The sequence below is a fragment of the Haliotis cracherodii genome, unplaced genomic scaffold (genome assembly GCF_022045235.1).
Source record: "Haliotis cracherodii isolate W230 unplaced genomic scaffold, xgHalCrac1.p SCAF_23, whole genome shotgun sequence".
NCBI classification, from domain to species: Eukaryota; Metazoa; Mollusca; class Gastropoda; order Lepetellida; family Haliotidae; genus Haliotis; species Haliotis cracherodii.
Genome location: NW_027266279.1, coordinates 11,956,849 through 11,980,439, shown reverse-complemented (window position 1 = coordinate 11,980,439; position 23,591 = coordinate 11,956,849). Strand labels below are relative to the sequence as shown.

The 23,591-nt window shown below is 41.3% G+C and overlaps 1 protein-coding gene across 9 annotated transcripts in view; it reads right to left on the bottom strand.

Moving 5' to 3' along the window:
• The window catches only part of LOC139471649 (protein kinase C iota type-like), a 65,908-nt gene that overhangs the window by 10,789 nt on the left and 31,528 nt on the right, over window positions 1-23,591 (bottom strand). For 7 of the 9 annotated variants that reach the window (XM_071254068.1, XM_071254066.1, XM_071254063.1 and 4 more), the window contains exons 4-16: window positions 19,083-19,172; window positions 17,871-17,921; window positions 15,923-16,008; window positions 15,024-15,155; window positions 14,301-14,403; window positions 13,421-13,467; window positions 12,391-12,420; window positions 9,079-9,093; window positions 8,072-8,236; window positions 6,165-6,262; window positions 5,639-5,775; window positions 5,062-5,147; window positions 1,179-1,266 (exon numbers count right to left, since the gene is read on the bottom strand). In XM_071254068.1, coding sequence (XP_071110169.1) covers window positions 1,179-1,266; window positions 5,062-5,147; window positions 5,639-5,775; window positions 6,165-6,262; window positions 8,072-8,236; window positions 9,079-9,093; window positions 12,391-12,420; window positions 13,421-13,467; window positions 14,301-14,403; window positions 15,024-15,155; window positions 15,923-16,008; window positions 17,871-17,921; window positions 19,083-19,172 — 1,128 coding nt within the window. The remainder of the gene's footprint in view (window positions 1-1,178; window positions 1,267-5,061; window positions 5,148-5,638; window positions 5,776-6,164; window positions 6,263-8,071; window positions 8,237-9,078; window positions 9,094-12,390; window positions 12,421-13,420; window positions 13,468-14,300; window positions 14,404-15,023; window positions 15,156-15,922; window positions 16,009-17,870; window positions 17,922-19,082; window positions 19,173-23,591) is intronic. The other 2 variants (XM_071254062.1, XM_071254065.1) reach the window with 2 other exon arrangements.

The window sequence follows — 23,591 nt, the reverse complement described above, 5'->3', positions numbered from 1 at the left end:
GGGGCTCTACCTCCAGCGCTACCCTGATCTATCAATGGATACCAAATGTTTATAACTAAAACAACAGTTCCTGGTCTGATGCTGGCAGACCAAGTGTCATAATCAGGTCCAGAACATGTATGATGCTGAGAGACCACGTGTCATAATCAGGCCCAGAACATGTATGATGCTGAGAGACCACGTGTCATAATCAGGCCCAGAACATGTATGATGCTGAGAGACCACATGTCATAATCAGGCCCAGAACATGTATGATGCTGAGAGACCACGTGTCATAATCAGGCCCAGAACATGTATGATGCTGAGAGACCAAGTGTCATAATCAGGCCCAGAACATGTATGATGCTGAGAGACCACGTGTCATAATCAGGCCCAGAACATGTATGATGCTGAGAGACCAAGTGTCATAATCAGGCCCAGAACATGTATGATGCTGAGAGACCAGTGTCATAATCAGGCCCAGAACATGTATGATGCTGAGAGACCACGTGTCATAATCAGGCCCAGAACATGTATGATGCTGAGAGACCAAGTGTCATTATCAGGCCCAGAACATGTATGATGCTGAGAGACCAAGTGTCATAATCAGGCCCAGAAAATGTATGATGCTGAGAGACCAAGTGTCATAATCAGGCCAAGAACATGTATGATGCTGACTGACCACATGTCACAATCAGGCCCAGAACATGTATGATGCTGACTGACCACATGTCACAATTAGGTCCAGAACATGTATGATGCTGACTGACCATGTGTTATGATCAGGCCCAGAACATGTATGATGCTGAGAGACCAAGTGTCATAATCAGGCCCAGAACATGTATGATGCTGACTGACCACATGTCACAATCAGGCCCAGAACATGTATGATGCTGACTGACCACATGTCACAATCAGGTCCAGAATATGTATGATGCTAACAGAAATATTTTATCTCCCTTATAAAGACAACATTATATTCTTTACTTCTTAACATGAATCAAAACTGAGGGCACTGACAGCAAACTCAAGCAAAGCAAATATACTTGCAATTTATTATGTCCAAAGCTGCCTATATTTTCACAGACAAAGACCCTCACAGTCCGTCCTTCCTCCACTGGTTCATTTATACAGACAACCCCACCTTCAACCAGGCATCAAATGAAAGACGAGAATGTTCGCGCCCAGGACAAACGTACCATATTCCTCGCCTCGTAGTATTTCTGGCGCAATATAGTTTGGCGTGCCGCAAAATGTCCCTGTGGTATCTCCTGGGCCCAGCCCCTCCTGATGTTGTGAGAATGTCAGTGAATCAACACATACATGGCATGCATGGGGGAACTCAACCTCATTGAAACCAGACATTTTACTCCAAAACAATACCGCTCTGCATCAACATCTAGGGACACCTCAATCAGGTTTATCCTGCATAAACTATGACCACTCAATCTAAATGAAGGATGCAAGTGTTCCTGAGCCAAAAAGATGTAAGCTTCTTAAACGATTCAGCTACAATTCTTCACCATCTCGATTTGTACAACTGAAAAGCTAGAGTGAGTGAGTATGGTTTTACGCCGCTTTTAGCAATATTCCAGCCATATCACTGCAGGGGACACCAGAAACGGGCTTCACACATTGTACCCATGTCGGGAATCGAACCCAGGTCTTCGGTGTGACAAGCGAAGACTTTAACCACGAGGCTACCCGACCGTCCCGAAAAGCTAGAGAACACAATGATCCTTCAAGTATACTGGTACTGTCTCTTAGGTTTAAAGGTCATTGCACTTAGAAACGAAAGCGTGCTTAAAATATCCACAACCATATAAAGTTGCATCCTTATTCACCTACCTCCAGAACTTGATATTTATGTTCATTTTTGCAACACAGAAATGATATATGTGATCAACCATGTGATAAGGGACCGTTTGGGTGAAAAATCACATTTTGACTTCTTATGCAATTTACTACTACAGTATCCTAGGACCACAAAAATATAATTAATAACTTTCAAATCATATTTATTACAGAGACACATGGCATCAAACAATTGAGGTCATTTTCCACAAAGTCCCATTATAAATGTTTATGTAATGATTGCAGTTTTTAGATATAAGGTCTGAACGTCGTCAATTGAAAGCAGACGTATGCTGAAAATTTTTGAAACAATGTTTTTATAACATTGCGAACTGATGAGAGCAAAATAAGATATTTTTTAGCAGTCCGCACACATGGCGAAATAAATGTATTTCTTACGTTCTACGTCTTTCTTCATGACGCCACAGCACAATTGTATCCCAGCACCCATAAGGTCCCTTTTCTCCTGCAGCGTTAGAAATTGGCACTAGTCCTGTATTTCTTACCAAACTGCCCAATAGTAAAGGTATCCTAAGGACTAGTAGATATTGGCCCATTTTAAGGGTTTTGCTATATGTTATCATTATAAGGACTAGTGGACAAAAACTGTTTGTTTCTAACCCTAATATGCTGGTCTGAATGCTTTGCTCCATAGAACCAAGAATTTTGAAGCCCCGACACTGATTGGTTGATTACAGAGTTCAACCATGTCAACCTCCTATGGAGGTTTCCAGATCTTCAAACACAGAGGTATGATTATCGGAGTAAAACATCTGATTCTAATGAGACTGGGGGCAACAAGCATGGGGATAATCTCATTGTAGCAGTTGAAGAGTATGCATGCTTGACTGTAGAGAGATTTTCACCTTGTCTTACACCAACGTTAGAGGGAAAATAAGATGATATGCAATTGTTAAGCATTACAGTAGTGAGTGAGGGAGTTGGGTTTAACGCCGCTTTAAACAGTATTCCAGTTATATCACGGCGTGTCAGCTTAATGTTGGAGGAAAGCCTGAAGTGATGCAGGTCTCAGACGTTTACCACTTCGGTGAAACCCACACGGGTATGGTGCTGACAAACCTAGAAACATAATCAGGACGAACCGGGATTCGAACCCACAATCATAGGTTTCTGGCGTGACTAAGGGACACAACACTGCACAGCGAATTGCGGCGCCTTAGACAACTGGGACACCCGTACCTCTAGCATAAGATGGAATGGGTCACAAAGTCACATCAATCCATACCATAGGGGTATGATGTCACATCAGTGCAGCCAAGGAAGTAACCTTGGCAACCCTTCCCAGTATCTGTTTCTCCTGTTCTGGGCACCTAATCTATGCCTTGCAACAGACTTGACAGTGTTTGTGCTTCCATGCTACCTAGGTCCAATGGGAGACACAATCTAATTAAAATCAGATCTTAGTTCTCGCTACCCCTAAACAAAGATCTGATGACATCCCATTACGGGTCACGTCAGGCCGACCTTGCGCGAATTTTGATCGACCAATGGAATGACCAATCAGAAAGAAGCTTTCTCGTGCTTTACAGCACCAATTTCAAATTGGCGACTACGCTTAGAAACATATTTTGACAAATTCTTGATTTCAAATTTGAAACCTAAACAAAAGAACATTCTGGAATGGCAAATAGATGGTCTAGATTGTATGGATTCAGTCGTTAAAACCCTAACTATAAGTTTTTGAAATTGCATGATTAGAAATCACATTCCGACTGTCACTTTCATAATCTGGTAAGCGACGCTCTGATTGGTCAGATGAAGGTCGTTCCGACGTGACCCCTACTGGGATGTCTTCAGATCTTTGTTTAGCGGTAGTGAGAACTAAGGTATGATTTTTTAATGAGATTGATGGGAGACAAGACTATGATGCTATACATACAAACAAGATCACACGATTGAGGGCATAATGACATGATTCATTCATGCAGATGAAACAGCATTGACACATGAAACATTTCTGTGATAAAATTCATGAAATCAACAAATGCAAATTCAATTCATATTTAAATGGATATACTGTTTCTTTGTTTTTTGAGGCCGCACTCAGCAATATTCCTGCTATATGACGGCGGTCTGTAAATAATCAAGTCTGGACCTGACAATCCAGTGATTGACATCATGAGCATTGATCCATGCAATTGGGATATGATGACATGCATCAACCAAGTCAGCTAGCCTGACCACCCGATCCTGTTAGTCAGCTCTTTCGACAAGCATTTGTTGCTGAAGACCATTTCTAACCATACTGAGATATTTTCTTCCATTATCATTTTGTTCCATTGTATATTATGAATATCCCTCTAAACATTTGACAAGTATAGTTTTAGATACTAATGGATTTGGAAATGTCACTGGATGTTGACAAAGATAAAGTCTAAGAACATTTATTGTAAAGCATTAGTTTCTTATATTCTCCTTCTAAAATCAAACTTTAAAATTAACTACCAGATGTATATGTTAGAGGCTGTCATTGGTTGGAAATTCCAATATTGGAACACTTAAAGTAACGGTACAACAGAGAGGAGTACAATCAGATATGTTTACAGCTTGCGGACCTGTGAAGATCCCGAGTAGAATAGGTCTTCGGCAACCCATGCTTGCCGTAAAAGCCGACTAGGCTTGTCGTAAGAGGCGACAAACGGGACAGGGTGGTCAGGCTCGCTGACTTGGTTGATGCATGGATTCGATGCTCATGATGTCAATCACTGGATTGTCTGGTCCGGATTCGATTATTTACAGATCGCCGTTATATAGCTGGAATATTGCTGAGTGCGGCGTTAAAGAACAAACAAAACAAAATACAGCTTGTGAGTCAGTTCATGCTTCAAATGTTCATCCAAGTTTCACATTTCTCTGCATTCACAAAGATTCCAAATGACTGACAAAATAATTAATACTTTACTGGAAGTTGGCCTGAGTTTAGAAAATATTTCGAAGTGTAATAATTATGCTTGTAATGCTATTCTCATTTGATGTATCAGGAGTGTTAGATATTAAGGGGATCTTTGGGTCCTTTATGTATTTGTATCAAAGGACATTAAGTTTTAACAGAAGGGTTATGACAAGGACCCCTTCACTTTCAGGCTTAATTTCAAACACATAGACTGACAGTATCAATATTTTGAATTTCAATGACAACCCAAAAATATATAAAGATGGACAACTACCGGTACTCTGATTGAGGAGGAAGAAATATATGTTACATACCTTGCACATGCCGTAGTCAGTCAGTTTGATGTGGCCTTCTGCATCCAGCAGCACATTGTCTAACTTCAGATCTCGATACACAATACCTGAATACACAGAGTGAGTGAGTGAGCGAGTGAGTCGGTGTTGATGCAGCTTTTATTTTGTTTTTTGTTCTGTTGTTTGATGCCACACTCAGCAATATGCCAATTTTATGACGGTGGCAGTAAATAATCACATCTGGTGAGGTGAAAGGGGGTGTAACATCACATCCAAGATTATTGCACTTATATGGCGATGCACATGCACTTGTATGTGTGTGTGTGTGTGTGTGTGTGTTTCTCCTTGTACTTATCCGGACTTATGCCGACTTTTTAGTGCTAGTCCACTGAGATACCATGCTGCAGTTTAACACATGAATACCCCACTCTGACACAGCATACTGACTCTGAGCTGACCAGTCCTTGTTTTAGCCCCTTAATGCTGTGCGCCAGACAGGGTAACAACAAGTACCATTTTTTACCGTCTTTTGGTATGACACGAACAGGCAGACACATCCTAATGACTACCCCCATAAGCCCGGCCACATAAACGTCACCTCGCTCATGTAAGTAGTTCAGTGCCAGACAGATCTCGGCGCCATAGAACCTGGCATGTTCCTCTGGCAGACGGCGCTGTCTCTGCATGTGGAACATGAGGTCGCCACCGTTGACGAACTCTATCACAAAGAACAGCCTGGAAAAAACAATGTTGATTACAGCTATGTCATGATATCCAAAGACGGGTGTCAGCATTATTTCTACCATATAGCGACTCTGATGGAAAGACAGTATGATGTATTTACTTAAGCAACAGATACCAAATGTACAATAAATGACAAACACAAAGTGTAGCCTCTTGTCATCCAATTAAAAAGTCAAAGTCAAAAACTGGAAACTATCAATTCTAAAGTGAGTTACGATCAAATTAGCATGAGGATTGCTTTGTTTGTTTGTTTGTTTGTTGTTTAATGCTGCACTCAGCAATATTCCAGCTATATTACGCAAAGCCTGGATGCATAGCCATTAAATTTGTGTTGTACATAATCCCCAAGTGGATGACTTGATGGTTTGACCTTCACCTACCTGCTGGGAGACTGGAAGCAGGAATGCAGACCTACAAGGAAGGGGTAGTTGGTGGCAGTTTCAAACACATGTTTCTCTGTCTGAACCCAGTCAATATCCTGCAACAAACCACAGCAGCAGTCTATATCATGTTTCTAATCTCATCCTACGGACCCTCATGTCTCGAATCTCATCCTACGGACCCTCATGTCTCGAATCTCATCCTACGGACCCTCATGTCTCTAATCTCAATCTACGGACCCTCATGTCTCGAATCTCACCCTACGGACCCTCATGCCTCGAATCTCATCCTACGGACCCTCATGTATCGAATCTCATCCTACGGACCCTCATGTCTCGAATCTCATCCTACGGACCCTCATGTCTCGAATCTCACCCTACGGACACTCATGTCTCTAATCTCAATCTACGGACCCTCATGTCTCGAATCTCACTTACGGACCCTCATGTCTCTAATCTCACCCTACGGACCCTCATGTCTCTAATCTCACCCCACAGACCCTCATGTCTCGAATCTCATCCTACGGACCCTCATGTCTCGAATCTCATCCTACGGACCCTCATGTCTCGAATCTCATCCTACGGACCCTCATGTCTCGAATCTCACCCTACGGACCCTCATGTCTCTAATCTCAATCTACGGACCCTCATGTCTCTAATCTCATCCTACGGACCCTCATGTCTCTAATCTCACCCTACGGACACTCATGTCTCTAATCTCAATCTACGGACCCTCATGTCTCGAATCTCAATCTACGGACCCTCATGTCTCTAATCTCAATCTACGGACCCTCATGTCTCTAATCTCACCCTACGGACCCTCATGTCTCGAATCTCTATCTACAGACCCTCATGTCTCTAATCTCACCCTACAGACCCTCATGTCTCTAATCTCATCCTACAGACCCTCATGTCTCTTATCTCAATCTACGGACCCTCATGTCTCTAACCTCACCCTACTGACCCTCATGTCTCTAATCTCACCCTATGGACCCTCATGTCTCTTATCTCACCCTACAGACCCTCATGTCTCTAACCTCACCCCATGGACTCTCAAATCTCTAATCTCACCCTACAGACCCTCATGTCTCTAATCTCACACTACGGACCCTCATGTCTCTAATCTCACCCTAAGGACCCTCATGTCTCTTATCTCACCCTACGGACCCTCATGTCTCTTATTCTACCCTACGGACCCTCATGTCTCTAATCTCACCCCATAGACTCTCAAATCTCTAATCTCACCCTACGGATCCTCATGTCTCTAACCTCACCCTACTGACCCTCATGTCTCTAATCTCACCCTACTGACACTCCTGTCTCTAATCTCATCCTACGGACCCTCATGTCTCTAACCTCACCCCATGGACTCTCAAATCTCTAACTGACATCAGTCTACAGACCCTCCTGTACCCGACCTTACCCTATGGACCCTCATGTCCCCTACTCCACAGTAGACCCTAATGTGTGTGACCTTTGCTGACCTCACCCCACAGACACTCACCTCGACCTCTGATGACCCCACCCAACAGACCATCATGTCCCTTACATCATCCAATAGATTTGTATGTAACCTCTGACCTCATCCTATAGTCCCTCATGTCTCTAACCTCACCCTACAGACCCTAATGTCTCTAATCTCAATCTACAGACCCTCATGTCTCTAATCTCACCCTGCAGACCCTCATGTCTCTAATCTCAACCTGCAGACCCTCATGTCTCTAATCTCACCCTGCAGACCCTCGTGTCTCTAATATCACCCTACGGACCCTCGTGTCCCCTACTCCACACAAGACCCTTATGTGTCTGACCTTTGCTGACCTCACTCCACAGACCTTCATGTCCCTGACCTCAACATTCAGATTCACAAGCCCTGACCTCACCCTATGTCCATGACCTTCACTGACCTCATCATCATTGACCAACTCCTTTTTGATGACCTTCATGGCGTAGATACGTCTGCTCCTCTTGTGTTCCACCTGCAGCACTTTGGCGTAGCTGCCCCGACCAATCACACGCAGCAGCTGGAACTCATCCATCGTCATTTGCTTGCCATCGTCGCCTGGCGATGTCTATAACACGCAAAAGAATAAACTACATACTGTATCGGTGTCCCTATTCAGAATGTCTGCTGGTGTTGCTCTAATGACAAAAACTTGAAACTAATCATTGAAACTGCCGATAATGTGACTACATGAAAGCACTTTTACAATGACACTGTGCAAAGTGGTTGGTTTGGTGGTTTGTTGTTTTACGCCGCACTCAGCAATATTCCAGCTATATGACGGCGGTCTGTAAATAATTGAGTCTGGACCAGACAATCCAGTGATTAATATCATGAGCATCGATCAACATAATTTGGATCGTTGACATGCATCAACCAAGTCAGCGAGCCTGACCACCCGATCCCGTTAGTCGCCTTTTACAACAAGCATAGTCGCCTTTTACGGCAAGTATGGGTTGCTGAAGACCTATTCTACCCTGGATCTTCACGGGTCTTGTGCAAAGTGAGTGAGAGAGCATGATGTTACGATTGGGGACGCCATGCATGAGTTCACTCATTGTGCCAAGTTGGGAATCAAACCCAGGTCGGTGGCTCGACAAGCCAACACTTTTACCTCGAGAATTTGGGATTCAGTAAGGTTGTGAGTTGCCACAGGACCAGAAGAGACACAGGGCCTCTGATAAATGATGGGCCAACAATTTGCATGCAATTTATAGATGCCTGGATGTCTAATGGAAGAATATGGCATCTGATTTCATTGCCAGTACTGACATAACATAGAAGTCTTATTTCTTAGAACATGTCCCACACCACATGGTTCTGTGCAAAACATCATTAATTTATGTTACTGTTTCAAATATTGGGATACCAACTACATGAAATATTACATACAATTTTATAAATACTTACATCAACTTGCACAGTCTGTAAATAAAAGGAATGTGGCATTTAATAATGGCAGTAACATATACGTATGTACATGAACTTTGTATTTGTAGAAAAAAAAAGTACCTTTTCTTCATATAATCTATCTTCTGTAATGAAAGTCTTTAAATTTTTTTTGTTATAAATCAAAATCTTGGATGATCAAGGAGTACAAACACATAATATGAAAATTATCCCAGGGTTTCAAATGTTGAGGCTCAGAGGAACCATTTTCCAAGAAAAGCCCTCAACACAGTTTCTTGACAGTTGTCATGGAAACCGTGGGAACTATTTTCACAACCACTTTTCCTTCTATACTTGAAAAACAAAATGAGAATTTCAGGAACACTTTATCAAATTTCTAAACTAACAATGATATTTTCTAGAAATCAATAAACAGTTTTTGTCCTTAAATTACATGAAGCATTTTTTAGCCACCAGAATAAAGCATATATATCCTTAACCAGCTTCATACACAATATGGCAATATTTAAAAGTATTTCCTCTAAAAGATGACAACCCCCAACCCCCCTCCTCTTCCTTCCATCCATGTGTATTTTTTCAAACATAATAATGGTATTTATTGAGGACCCTGGCTCTATTATTTCATGACATTCCTCGTGATCAATAAATGGGTATCATTCATTTACTGTTTCATTTGAGATGATGTGTACAAGAAACCTAGCATCTGTGAGACCTGATGTCTATTAGCGATCCCAACTTTCTTCAAATTTGGTTCTGACCCTGCATGAATTATACAGCCCTCATGTCAAGTGGAGGTACATCATCTATCAGAGGAAATACAGTACATCACAGGATATTAGTCATGATTCATCACTTTTACAAGGTAATAGATTGATATAGATTTGAAAATGTGTTCAATGATGGCAGCTAATATGAATGATCAGAAAAACACATGAGTTACATGGGTAGCACAGAATTAAAAATGCACAACAAAATAAAATGACATTTAACGGTATAAGTTCACTATTTATCAACAAAAAGGAATATGAAGAATACCATTGAAAAGGGGAGATAAGCAGTGATGTAATCCACAGGTGAAATGGTTGACAATATTGAGAAACAGCAGTGCATGCAGATGTAGGACCTGTCATTTATCATAGGAATCTACTCAAATAGAAGACACTTTTGCCACCCTCCCCATCCCAACCCTTATTCTCTCAAGTTGTCTTCCCAAACCCAACATTATTTTTCTCTTTTCTGCCCAACACGATCAGAATTCTCTCTGCCATTCCCCATCCATTGATTCTGTTACCATCCCTAATTCTCTCCCCACCCCAAACTCCACCCATTCCAACGATTAATTCTCTGCCTGAACCATCAGTTCATGCCCATTACCTCTGCCCACCCAATTCCCACTCTCTCCGTCTCATCCCATCCCATAATTCTACACACATCCCCAATCCTCCCTGCCCCACTCTCTCCGTCTCATCTCATCCCATATTTCTACTCACATCCCCCGATCCTCTCTGCCCACCCAGTTCCCACTCTTTCCGTCTCATCTCATCCCATCCCATAATTCTACTCACATCCCCTGATCCCCCCTGCCCACCAAATTCCCATTTTCTTCATCTCATCCCATCCCATATTTCTACTCACATCCCCTGATCCCCCCTGCCCCACCCAATTCCCACTCTCTCCGTCTCATCCCATAATTCTACACACATCCCCGATCCTCTCTGCCCCACCCAATTCCCACTCTCTCCATCTCATCCCATAATTCTACTCACATCCCCGATCCTCTCTGCCCCACTCAATTCCCACTCTCTCCGTCTCATCCCATCCCATCCCATAATTCTACTCACATCCCCGATCCCCCCTGCCCCACCCAATTCCCACTCTCTCCGTCTCATCCCATAATTCTACTCACATCCCCGATCCTCTCTGCCCACCCAGTTCCCACTCTTTCCGTCTCATCTCATCCCATCCCATAATTCTACTCACATCCCCTGATCCCCCCTGCCCACCAAATTCCCATTTTCTTCATCTCATCCCATCCCATATTTCTACTCACATCCCCTGATCCCCCCTGCCCCACCCAATTCCCACTCTCTCCATCTCATCCCATAATTCTACACACATCCCCGATCCTCTCTGCCCCACTCAATTCCCACTCTCTCCGTCTCATCCCATCCCATCCCATAATTCTACTCACATCCCCGATCCTCTCTGCCCCACTCAATTCCCACTCTCTCCGTCTCATCCCATCCCATCCCATCCCATAATTCTACTCACATCCCCCGATCCTCTCTGCCCCACCCAATTCCCACTCTCTCCGTCTCATCCCATAATTCTACTCACATCCCCTGATCCTCCCTGCCCACCCAATTCCCACTCTCTCCGTCCCATACCTCTTCCCACATCCCACGACTGCTCCGACCCAGCCTATGATAAATGCCAGGTCCCTGAGTGGCCATGACAACACACGGTGAGTATTCTGCACCCTAGTGATGGAGGGTTGTCGCAGGCTGCAGCCCTATGACAACACCATTATTTGCCCAAAACCACATACCATAATCCATGAACAGCATGGGTGTCTGACAAATTACTGAGGAACTAAATCACCTAAATACATCAACTGTATTCTTATTGAACAATGACTGTTAACTACAACATAATTGTACAAAATACCACATAGTCCCAAACATTATTAGCTTTTAATCATGGTTATTGATTTCAATATTCACTTAATGAGTAATATGCTGATTTGAACAATATTACAGTCATATCACAGCTTGATAAGGGAGGAAAGTGACACAGGTCTTCCACGTTTACAACTTTCGTGAAACCCATGATGGCTGATATTGTGCTGACAAACCAATATCATAATTAGATAAAAGGTGGGGTCATATCCTATATGCCAGAAGTACACAACTTTTCCGAGGGAACTACAGCATCTAAGAGGGTTGGGCCAACTGTCCTGCCCAATTACATGTTCGCAGTACAGGCTGGAAAGTGTTTATAAAACGTGTATTAAAAAACTCAATATTCTTTACCCTCCAACACCAAATATGTACAGAAAACATAGGACACTTTCTTAAAAAACAAGGCATGTGAAGATATTCCATATCAATTCCTTAAAAAAAAATTTGCATCGGCCTACACAAATGAAAACAAAAAAACAGACACATATATATATATATAACTAAAATGCTGTGAAGGTTATTCCATTGAGCTCAGTGCTGTCAACATGAAATGAAAAAGCAAATAAATAAAGTGAAAAGCTTGCACACAAATGGAATTTACTGTGTATTGACAAGGGAGATAACTCTCTACCTCTGTAAAAGCAGGTGCTTCTTCCTCCTCCTTCAGGAAAGTACAACAGAGAATACAATGTGTAGATAGTTGAGAGGGAAATAGTACATTGACCATAACCAATGTGTTAAAGGGGGACTCATCCTTGAAGTTAAATATCCAATAACGAGTACTTAAAATGTAACTCCTCTATCACAGGAATCGTTAACTGGGTTATGTGCCTTTCCAGACTGTGGAGTCCCCCTTTAAGTTTGTCGAAACATTTTAGAAAAGATGTTAAATGTTTGTGTCACAGAGTCAGAGTGATGGAAATCATAAATAACAACACCTATAGGAGGGAATTCATGAATTTATGAATTCATGAAAGCTGTTTCAAGTCTGGAATATGTCATAAAACGTTTCACATCCTTTAAGGCATTAAGGAAATTGTACATCATACATCCCGATCCTCATCAACCACATCCTTGATAACCACATGCATCATAACTTCCTAGATACTAGTTATATCCTCCCCCGACACTACCACAGTTTGTGAAGTGAGTGAGTGAGTGAGTTTGGTTTAACGCCGCTTTTAACAGTATTCCAGTTATATCACAGCGTGTCAGCTTAATGTGGGAGGGAAGCCCAAAGTGACACAGGTATCAGACGTTTACCACTTTGGTAAAACCCACGAGCACGGGTATGGTGCTGACATACCTAGACACATATTCGGGGTGAACCAGGATTCGAACCCATGATCATAGGTTTCTGGCGTGTCCAAGGGACGCAACTCTGCACAGCGAATCGCGGCGCTTTAGACGACTGGGCCACCCGTGCCCCCAGTTTGTGAAGTGACCCTACCACCTGTCTCTTCTATTAATGTCTTCCCACAGAATTCGTCTTGCACATAAGTGTAATCTGATTGGACATCTATTTCACTGTGTCATTCAAATTGATCTCAAAGGAGCGATGGTTGTTAATGGGTCCAGGGCATTTATTCAAACAGAATGGAAACATAACGCACTTTAAAATTGTGAATATCTAATCTATGGGAGTCTCTTGTTGTACCTACCTCTTTGCCTGGCTCGTAGGAAACAGTGTTAGAGGCTGCTCCTGAAACTGAATGAGTGAGTGAGTGAGTAGTTTTTGTCCACTAGTCCTTATAATGATAACATATAGCAAAACCCTTAAAAAGCACAATTTTCTACTAGTCCTTGTGATACCTTTACCATTGGGCAGTTTGGCAAGGACTATAGGACTAGTGCTAATTTCTAACCCTGGTTTAACGTTGCGTCCAAGATTATTGCACTTATATAGCGATGTGCATGTACGTGTGTGTGTGTGTGTGTGTGTGTGTGTGTGTGGCTGCTTGTACTAGTACGGACTGATGCCGATTTATAGTGCTAGCACACTGAGATACCATGCCGCAGTTTAACATGAATACCCCACTCAGACACAGTAAACTGACTCTGAGCTGACCAGTCCTTGTTTTAGCCCCTTAATGCAGAGCTCCGGACAACAACTACCATCTTTTAACGTCTTTTGGTATGGCGCGGCCGGGGATAAAAAACCTGACCTTCCTCTCTCCGGGCAGGCGCTCTACACAAGACCACGGAGGAAAGAACGTGAGAGTCAGAGATTTTAATCACTTTGGCGAGAACCAACAGGTATCACCTAAGATTTGTTTGTTTATTTGTTTGCTGCACTCAGCAATATTCCAGCAATATGATGGCGGTCTGAAAAAAATCAAGTCAGGACCAGACAATCCAGTGATTGACATCATGAGCATCGATCCACGCAATTTGGATATATTGACATGCAATCAACCAAATCACTGTGCCTGACAGCTCAATCTATTAATGATAAACTTTCCTCTTATGACCAGCATTGTTAGAGGGGACAGTATCTTCCCTGACTTCCCATGGGTTAAACAGACAAGCAAGTACACTAACCCGAGACATTGTTCTGATGGGAGTTGCCGTTCTCCTCGATGCTGCCACCACCCCCTCGGCTGATGCTCTTGTCGCTGTCGTAAGCCGGGCCCTGCAACGGCTCCTGTTAATACAGACATTGATCACACGTGTTAGGCAGTACTTTGTATTTGGTCTATATTTCTCAGCTTCGTTGATTCCTATCAGCCATAGATTGATAAGATCCTTTCAGCAGCCATCCTCAAATCAAATCTCCACATCTTCATTTCATGATTTTGTTATTAGTGGACAACTATTTCAGTCGTGCATAGCATTTCACTAGGAGAAATAATGAAACTAGGAGGTATGCACTTGAACAGAGGTTATATGTTTCCATGCTAAGGTAGATAATTCAATTGTGGAACAACACATACCACTAAAAAAATGTTGGTTTTTTTCAACCTTGTGATTACTTGCAAGGAGAAATAGGGCAATCATATACCACAGAGAATGATCAGTTTATGATTAGGGGATAAGTTTTCTCAGTTACAAGGAAGTGCATGTCACATACTGTAGCATACAGAAATTGAAGAAACCATGTACCATGATTCGAACCCACAAACATAGGTTTCTGCGTGGCCCAAGGGACACAACTCTGCACAGCGAATCATGGCAACTTAGACGATTGGGCCACTCGTAACCCCCCGAACCTAAAGAGTAATCTCATCTTATTATTATAGTCAGTTCTAAAATGTTTTTACTTACCACTGGGCCACCACAAGCTTTCTTCACGAGCTTGTGACAGCGTTTATGCACAAGGAGTTTACACTGGATACACTTGAAACCCTGACGACCCAGGCCCCAGATCCGGTCTGTACAGAACGAGCAGAACGCCTTCTGTAAACAATAAACACAAACTGAACAATCTCCATCTACATCGTCATAAAAAGAATCAAATTTTATTTTATACTTATAGTTTTGCTGCCGTCATGGCACACGACATTCATAGCATTGGTGTATATTACAGCCCTAAGATGGCGGTCTGTAAATAATCAAGTCTGGACCAGACAATCCAGTGATTAATATCATGAGCATCGATCAACGCAATTGGGATCGATGACATGCATCAACCAAGTCAGCGAGCTTGACCACCCAAACCTGTTAGTCGCCTTTTACGACAAGCATAGGCGCCTTTTACGGCAAGCATGGGTTGCCGAAGACCTTTTCTACCCCAGATCTTCACGGGTCATCATGGATTTGAACTAAGCCAATAATGAGTCGAAAACTACTACCCAGATACCTGAACCCCTATTACCTGACCCTGCCCGGGTACCAGAAACCCTATTACCTGACCCTACCCGGATACCTGCTGTAGGTCCTGAGAGTTGCTTCCAAAATGTCAGATTGGGAACTGTTTAACCAGAGCCCTGGCAAAACGTCTTTAGATACACATATACAACAGTTTGATCATGAATTTACTGAAACTGACTGAAGCTTTATTTTTCCTCAACCATGTAAGAGCCAGAAGGAATGTGTGCATAGTCAGGAAGAAATGCGAACATTAGCGACTTGTAGTCTATTGTTAGTGTCATTCAACAATATATCATGGGTTAACCACAGGTCTGGGTAGTCCAATATAATTCATTGGAAAGATAATATCTTACCCTGGAAAAGCGTTTGGGCTGGAAGAGGTGGCCGTTAACTCTATATAATTTCCTCCATCGCCGAGCTCCGCGTCGGTACATGTTCCCTGGCAACAAAATCACAAATAATGGTGGGTGAGTGAGTGTGGCAGGTAAAATCTGAAAGCATGGGTATGGTGCTGATAAACCAAGAAACATAATCTGGGCGAATCTGGGATTCAAACCCACGATCAGAGAATTCTGGGAAGGAATTCTGCACAGCAAATTGTGGCACCTAAAACGTTACGGCAACTGTGTCCCGACACACACATTAACAGAAGCTGGTCTGTATCTCGGCGTATTCAAACCTTCAGGAGATTTCCTTTTAAAATTAGGATGAAAGAAAGAGAAAAAGGGGAAATAATTCAGGCACCAGATCTATGAAATATTTGAAAAAGTTGAACATGAATAAATAGGTATTCTAGGAGCTTGTTTGGAGAGACTGGGATTATTCACATAGAGATTCAACTCCATAGACCCTGTTTTCCAAAAGCAATGTTAATCTCCCAGATGGGCAGGCAGATGGACCGACAAATGATGGATAGAAACGTATGACATGAGCATCACTTAAACCTTGGTTAAGGTGAGCCAGAAAGGTTTGCTTAAGGCTATCAACTCAAAACAACTGGTTCATACACAAGACTTTAGGAAAATTAGGAAATATGTAAAATAAAATCCATTCCGACAAATTTCAAAAAAGAATAATCTAAAAAACACCTACTGTATTCAGCAAGTGAGACGACGGACGTGAACAAGCAAAACAGAACTGGATTCCCAGAAGGATTCACATCACACAGCGAAATACTGACTATCATCATGATCATGTTCTGTCTGCCATGGATCTATTTCCTTCTATAAGTTTCCAACACTCAGATGATCTACAACCGTGTTTCTAAATATACACTCATTGTGACGATATCCACCTGGATTCTTATAATAACTCTATGTCCAAATTAATTGTTCAAAATCCAATGACTCAATTGCATAATTTGCAATAAAAATAATGCTTTATCTGACTAATTTCAGTGATAAAGGGGTCACCATGGTCAATGTTGAAGGTTGGTTGGTTGGTTTGTTGTGTAACGCCGCACTCAGCAATATTCCAGCTATATAACAGCGGTCTGTAAATAATCGAATCTGAACCAGACAATCCAGTGATTGATATCATGAGCATCATCCACGCAATTGGGATCGATGACCGTGCATCAACCAAGTCAGTGAGCCTGACCACTCGATCCAGTTAGTCGCCTCTTACGACAAGCATAGTCGCCTCTTACGGCAAGCATGGGTTGCTGAAGACCTATTCTACCCCGGATCTTCGCGGGTCCAATGTTGTGAAGGAGACTTCCCAAAAAAATAAAATACTTTAGGCTAAAAAAATATAATAGTCTTGGTTCTCGGGCATCCACATCATCATAAAGTCTGCTGCATGTTTTGTTTTTATTTCCATTTTCAAAAATGCACAATGCACACAAAAAAAATTGAAAATGGGAACAAAAAGGAAACGTGCAATGAACTTTATGATGATGTAGGCAGTGCCTGGGAACCAAAACTGTTATATTTTGGCCTTATTTCACACAAAATAATACCTTTAGAGATCACTCAAAAAATACCGGTTTTAAAATTGTTCATTTCAAATCTGTGAGATGTTTTCAACTTTTTTCAAACAAGTAACAGAATAGAAGGTCAAGCTTAAGCTGTGATGTATACGACTCAAAAGAAGTCTAATTACTCTAATTCTTTTCATATTAACCACAGTCATATGAAAAAACCATGTGTTCTTTAATTTCCTTTGTGCAGTATATTTAATAGCCTTGTGTTTAAACTTGACTGAGCTGATTCCTTATCAGCTGTTAAAACACATGACATCTTTCATTGGACGAGGGCTGAGAGCAGACTCAGGAAACAGAGAACAATGGCCATCACTTACGATCTTCCCCAGCACAGGGCATTCCCGGCCTCTCCGGAACATTGGGGAATACTGAAACACAACATATAAAAAAAAAAAATGTAACATGTTGTATTGAGTAAGGATAAGATATATGGGTGAACAACTTCTTTATTACAATTAGGAGCGATGTTTCGGTGCAGGTTCTAACACCGTTATCAAGCATGTGTTAACTTTGCTTATATCACATGCTTGATAACGGTGTTAGAACCTGCACTGAACATCACTCCTACTTGTAATAAAGAAGTTGTTCCTTACTTAGTACTCCAAGTTCTAAATGCCTCTCAAAGAAGTTAAAATGTTGCACTGAATTAGTGAGTGAGTATGAGTAATTACTAAATTCTGTTGCCATTAATCACAGTCATTGTTGAGGAAGAATTTATTCCTTATAGTGAATAAACTGGGATCTAAACATGGTACATTTTCTACAACTTCCAATTTTTTTATTTTGCCCTAAGTAATTTTTCACATCATTTCAGTTTGACATGTATTGTAATGATGCCTTGCATTTGTCAGCCACGAATACAATAAAAGCAGGACTTGATTTAAGGAACTTGATTTAACTTGCACCATGTGCATTGTTGACAGGGTTAGACAAGGCACAAATTTGAAATGGTTTCACATGCACTTGGTGCATTTAGACATAAATATTAGGTTTCATATTTCAGTAATAGGTTGCACAAGTGCATGTTATTTATAGCTAAATCAAGCCCTGAAAAGATAAATAAATGTTTATAAAATGAGAGAAAAATAAAAATAGTTCACAGTTTCTCATCTATTCTAAAATAAGTGATAAAAAACAACAACATTATTATGAATATTTTCTCATTCTTCCTTAACATAAGCATGAGTGTGTATTTTGTTTGTTATTAAACTCTGCACTCAACAATATTTCAACTATATGATGGCAGCCAGTAATCGAGTTATTGATATTAATAACAATGATCCACACCGTCAAGGTACGATGACGTGCACTCAACCAAATCACTAGCCTGATACCCGATTCATAAAGTCGCCTCTTACGACCAGCATAGGTTGCTGGGGACCTTTTCCAACACCAAATCACCACGATCAGCAATGGTTGCCCGAATCCCCAGCTACGTCACTTCTTACGACCATCATTGGTTGCTGGGGACCTATTCCAACCTGAAATCCCTACAACCAGCATTTCAAAACAAAGTATAATGACCTTACCATGGAGCGTGATCTCCGAGTCCTTGTTCAGGTCATACAGTCTGATGGCCTCGGTCAACTCGATCTGCGAGGATATTGTGCAAGGGTCCCCTGAAACACAGCGCTGGAGTCAGCCACACGTTTGTAAATTTATCACAGGTATTGCTATGTAATGTCAAAGGAAAACTGCATTCAGTTCTGTCCATAAACTGTTTCCATATTTTCTGCCGTCGTGGAAGTACATTTCTACCTTTTTATGCTATATATTTTATGGAAACAGCCTCTCATAATTGTGTGTTTTTTAATGCAGTTAAGGTTTACAGTCGGCAAGCACTTGATAACTTCATGTTCCCCAAAATTTGCCATTTTCCAAAGGTCACAGACCCTGCTTATAACTGACTTGTCAGAGAGAAAGAATTTGCTTAACTGACTCCAAGTTTTTGAGGATATACCTCCATATTCAATCAATACAAGGCTGACAGACAAACCAGTTATAGATATTATGAACAACAATCCACATCACCACGTAATCATACAAGGCAAAGATGAGAACAACCTTGAAGCTGTGTTGTATGACCACCATATGTTACCATGGTTACTGGAGAGCTGTTCTAACCCGACTCAAGGGGAGTAACAACAGATACTTATTACATGTATTAGTGGATTACTTCCAGCATAGAAAAATGCCTGCTCATCACACTGAAGACGAGTCACCAGTTTTCTTCTGAGGATGCACCTTAGTTGAAAATGTCATGAGTCATCAGTTTTCTTCTAAGGCTGAATCTCAGTTGAAAATGTCATGAGTCATCACTTTTCTTCTAAGGATGCATCTCAGTTGAAAATGTCATGAGTCATCAGTTTTCTTCTAAGGATGCAACTCAGTTGAAAATGTCATGAGTCATCAGTTTTCTTCTGAGGATGCATCTCAGTTGAAAATGTCATGAGTCATCAGTTTTATTTCCAGGATGCAACTCAGTTGAAAATGTCATGTGTCATCAGTTTTCTTCTGAGGATGCATCTCAGTTGAAAATGTCATGAGTCATCAGTTTTCTTCTGAGGATGCATCTTAGTTGCAAATGTCATGAGTCATCAGTTTTATTTCCAGGATGCATCTTAGTTGAAAATGTCATGAGTCATCAGTTTTCTTCTGAGGATGCATCTTAGTTGAAAATGCCATGAGTCATCAATTTTATTTCCAGGATGCATCTTAGTTGAAAATGTCATGAGTCATCAGTTTTCTTCTGAGGATGCATCTCAGTTTTCTTCTGAGGATGCATCTTAGTTGAAAATGTCATGAGTCATCAGTTTTCTTCTAAGGATGCATCTTAGTTGAAAATGTCATGAGTCATCAGTTTTATTTCCAGGATGCATCTTAGTTGAAAATGCAATGAGTCATCAGTTTTCTTCTAAGGATGCATCTTAGTTGAAAATGTCATGAGTCATCAGTTTTCTTCTGAGGATGCATCTTAGTTGAAATGCCATGAGACATCAGTTTTATTTCCAGGATGCATCTTAGTTGAAAATGCAATGAGTCATCAGTTTTACTTCCAGGATGCATCTTAGTTGAAAATGTCATGAGTCATCAGTTTTATTTAGGCCCAACTATAATGTACGGTTGTCCACTGAAAGAACTTGCTGAATGTTCTTATAATATGCTGCAGACAGTGAGTGAGTTGGGTTTAACGCCGCTTTTAACAGTATTCCAGTTATATCACGGCGTGTCAGCTTAATGTGGGAGGAAAGCCCAAAGTGATGCAGGTCTCAGACGTTTACCACTTCGGTGAAACCCACGAGCACGGGTATGGTGCTGACAAACCTAGAAACATAATCGGGGCGAACCGGGATTCGAACCTACAAACATAGGTTTGGCGTGTCCAAGGGATGCAACTCTGCACAGCGAATCACGGCGCTTTAGACGACTGGGCCACCCGTGCCCCCTGCTGCAGACAGAACTATTCTAGTTCCCTAATGTGGCCTATAGATAATCTCTGTCCAGGAAACCAGAGGTTGAAGCACGAGCAATGGTACACTTGGAATGGCATTGTCGACATTGTAAAATACAAAGACTATCAGTTATTTTCTGAAGCACTCTCCCTCTCTTCTAGTTCCCTAATGTGGCCTATAGATAATCTCTGTCCAGGAAACCAGAGGTTGAAGCACGAGTAATGATACACTTGGAATGGCATCATCGACATTGTAAAATACAAAGACTATCAGTTATTTAATGAAGCACTCTCCCTCTCGCCCTACATGAACTCTCAGAAGGATGCTATGACATCACCGTGGAAAGTGATGACATCATAAGACAATTGATGACATCACATGCTTCTGTGATAACTGAACTCGTCTGGTAAGCAGAGTGTAGAAAAATCAACTAACCTAAAGTTGTTCTGGTAAATATAACTAATGTGGTACACATTTCGAAAAGCCAAATAACATGTTTTCCAAATTTTCCAAGATTGAAAAAGAAAAAGATACTTATCAAATCCCATTTAATTACATTTTATAACCAATCATATTACAGCATACACACTAATCAATATCACAATGACAATCAGAAAGGTAACACACTGTAACCACTTCTTGTGATTTTGGTTGGTTGGTTGGTTTGTTGTTTTACGCCGCACTCAGCAATATTCCAGCTATATGACAGCGGTCTGTAAATAATCGAGTCTGGACCAGACAACCCAGTGATTGATATCATGAGCATCGATCCACGCAATTGGGATCGATGACATGCATCAAGTCAGCGAGCCTGACCACCCGATCCTGTTAGTCGGCTTTTATGACAAGCATAGTCTCCTTTTATGGCAAGCATGGTGGCTGAAGATCTATTCTACCCTGTGATTTTGGTTAATTTTAAGACAGGCATGGGGTACTGGAGACACCTTCTGCTTCAGAATCCACACAGGGGCAACAAGTTCCAGGGAGCAAGATACTATTACTTGCACAACTCATCATGGACAGTTGACAGTGAAGAGGACTCCTGTTGAAAATCTGAAGATTTGTATGGTGTGATGATAGCCAATACAAAGGCTTTATGGCAAAGATGTAAGGTTCTCCATACTTCTTTCTATGGTTCCCATCTCCCACCCAACCTGAATTTGTATTCCCACATGAAATAATGCAAAGCTTTCTTATCTCAGTTTTCCCCGCTGATGGAGAAATTTATGGCCCAAAGTGATAATTGCACTCATGAAAAAATGATGTCAGCTTGATCTTTCTTCAGGTATATTTATCAAAAATTAGTTTCTGAAGCAAAACAACTCAACTACATCATAAATTACTCTGAAGACTGGTAACAAGTGTTCTAAACTTAAAAATATGTTACACAATTTGTAAAATACAGTTTGCTTTTTATGTGATATTTATTTTTTTCGCTCGCCGCTCTCTTGCTGGCTGAGGGTGGAAATGAGAAACACACACAAAAAATGGATGTCTTAATAGACGCAAGGTATTTGCAAGAATCATTAGCTTCATAATTGTGAATGGATATCTTATCCTTTTGGTTAACTTATGTTTTACCATGAGTATCATTACAACTGCATCTGCAACCTGGGACATTAATAACTCGCTGACTGCAAAACAAGATTTCGAACACAGTCTCTCTTTCATCCAAGTGGTCTTATGATAACACATCATTAAGTCTCCAGTATCTACACCAGTGGAGCAGACCTATTTATCATGCAGTATGATTGAGAAAAACCTCTTCCTGGGGAATGTATGTTTACATCTGGTCTGGCCTTAAATACAGGAAAAGAGGAAAAAGGCACTTGCTTATCACACAAAAGAAAATGGTTGAACATCAACCTGCACAGCTGAATCAAGGATTTTGAAAACAGACAACACAACAGCTATATTTTTCAAATCTTTTCTTTGTAACTTTGTTTCTTAGAAATTAAGCAAAATTCAACCCTGACACCATGTTTTATTTATTTTCTATTTCTGCCTCCTGTTTCTTGCAGAGTTATTTGAGTGAGTGAGGGATTATGGTTTAACATTCTTTTTTTCACAATATTTCCATCAAACCATGGCTTGTCAGTTTGATATGGGAGGAAAGCCTGAAGTGATGCAGGTCTTAGATGTTTACTTATTTAATACAAGCGTCATCAGAAAGATGACATATCCCCCCATATGTCTGTAAAGTAACCACTAGTAAATGTGCAATTCTGTATGTAATGAGTCAACAGTTGAATGTTCTTTAAGAAGCATACATTGTTTACCCACTGAATGGTTTTCGAATTCTGGCCCGGAAACGAACCCGTTCTCCAGTGGAGTCTAGGTCCAACTTCTTTCCATAAATATTTTTAAAAAATAAAAACTAGAAATATCCCAAAATATCAAAAGGCACCACTTCAGTATGTGCCTGATAGATTTGCCAAGTTTCAATCAAATACTCTGAATGGTTTTGGAATTCTGCCCCGGAAAAGGAAATGATTACAGACGACCGGACAGACAGACAGACAGACTGGCTGATCGCTATATCCCCCCGCATTATATGCCGGTGGGGATAAAAACCAATGAATACTG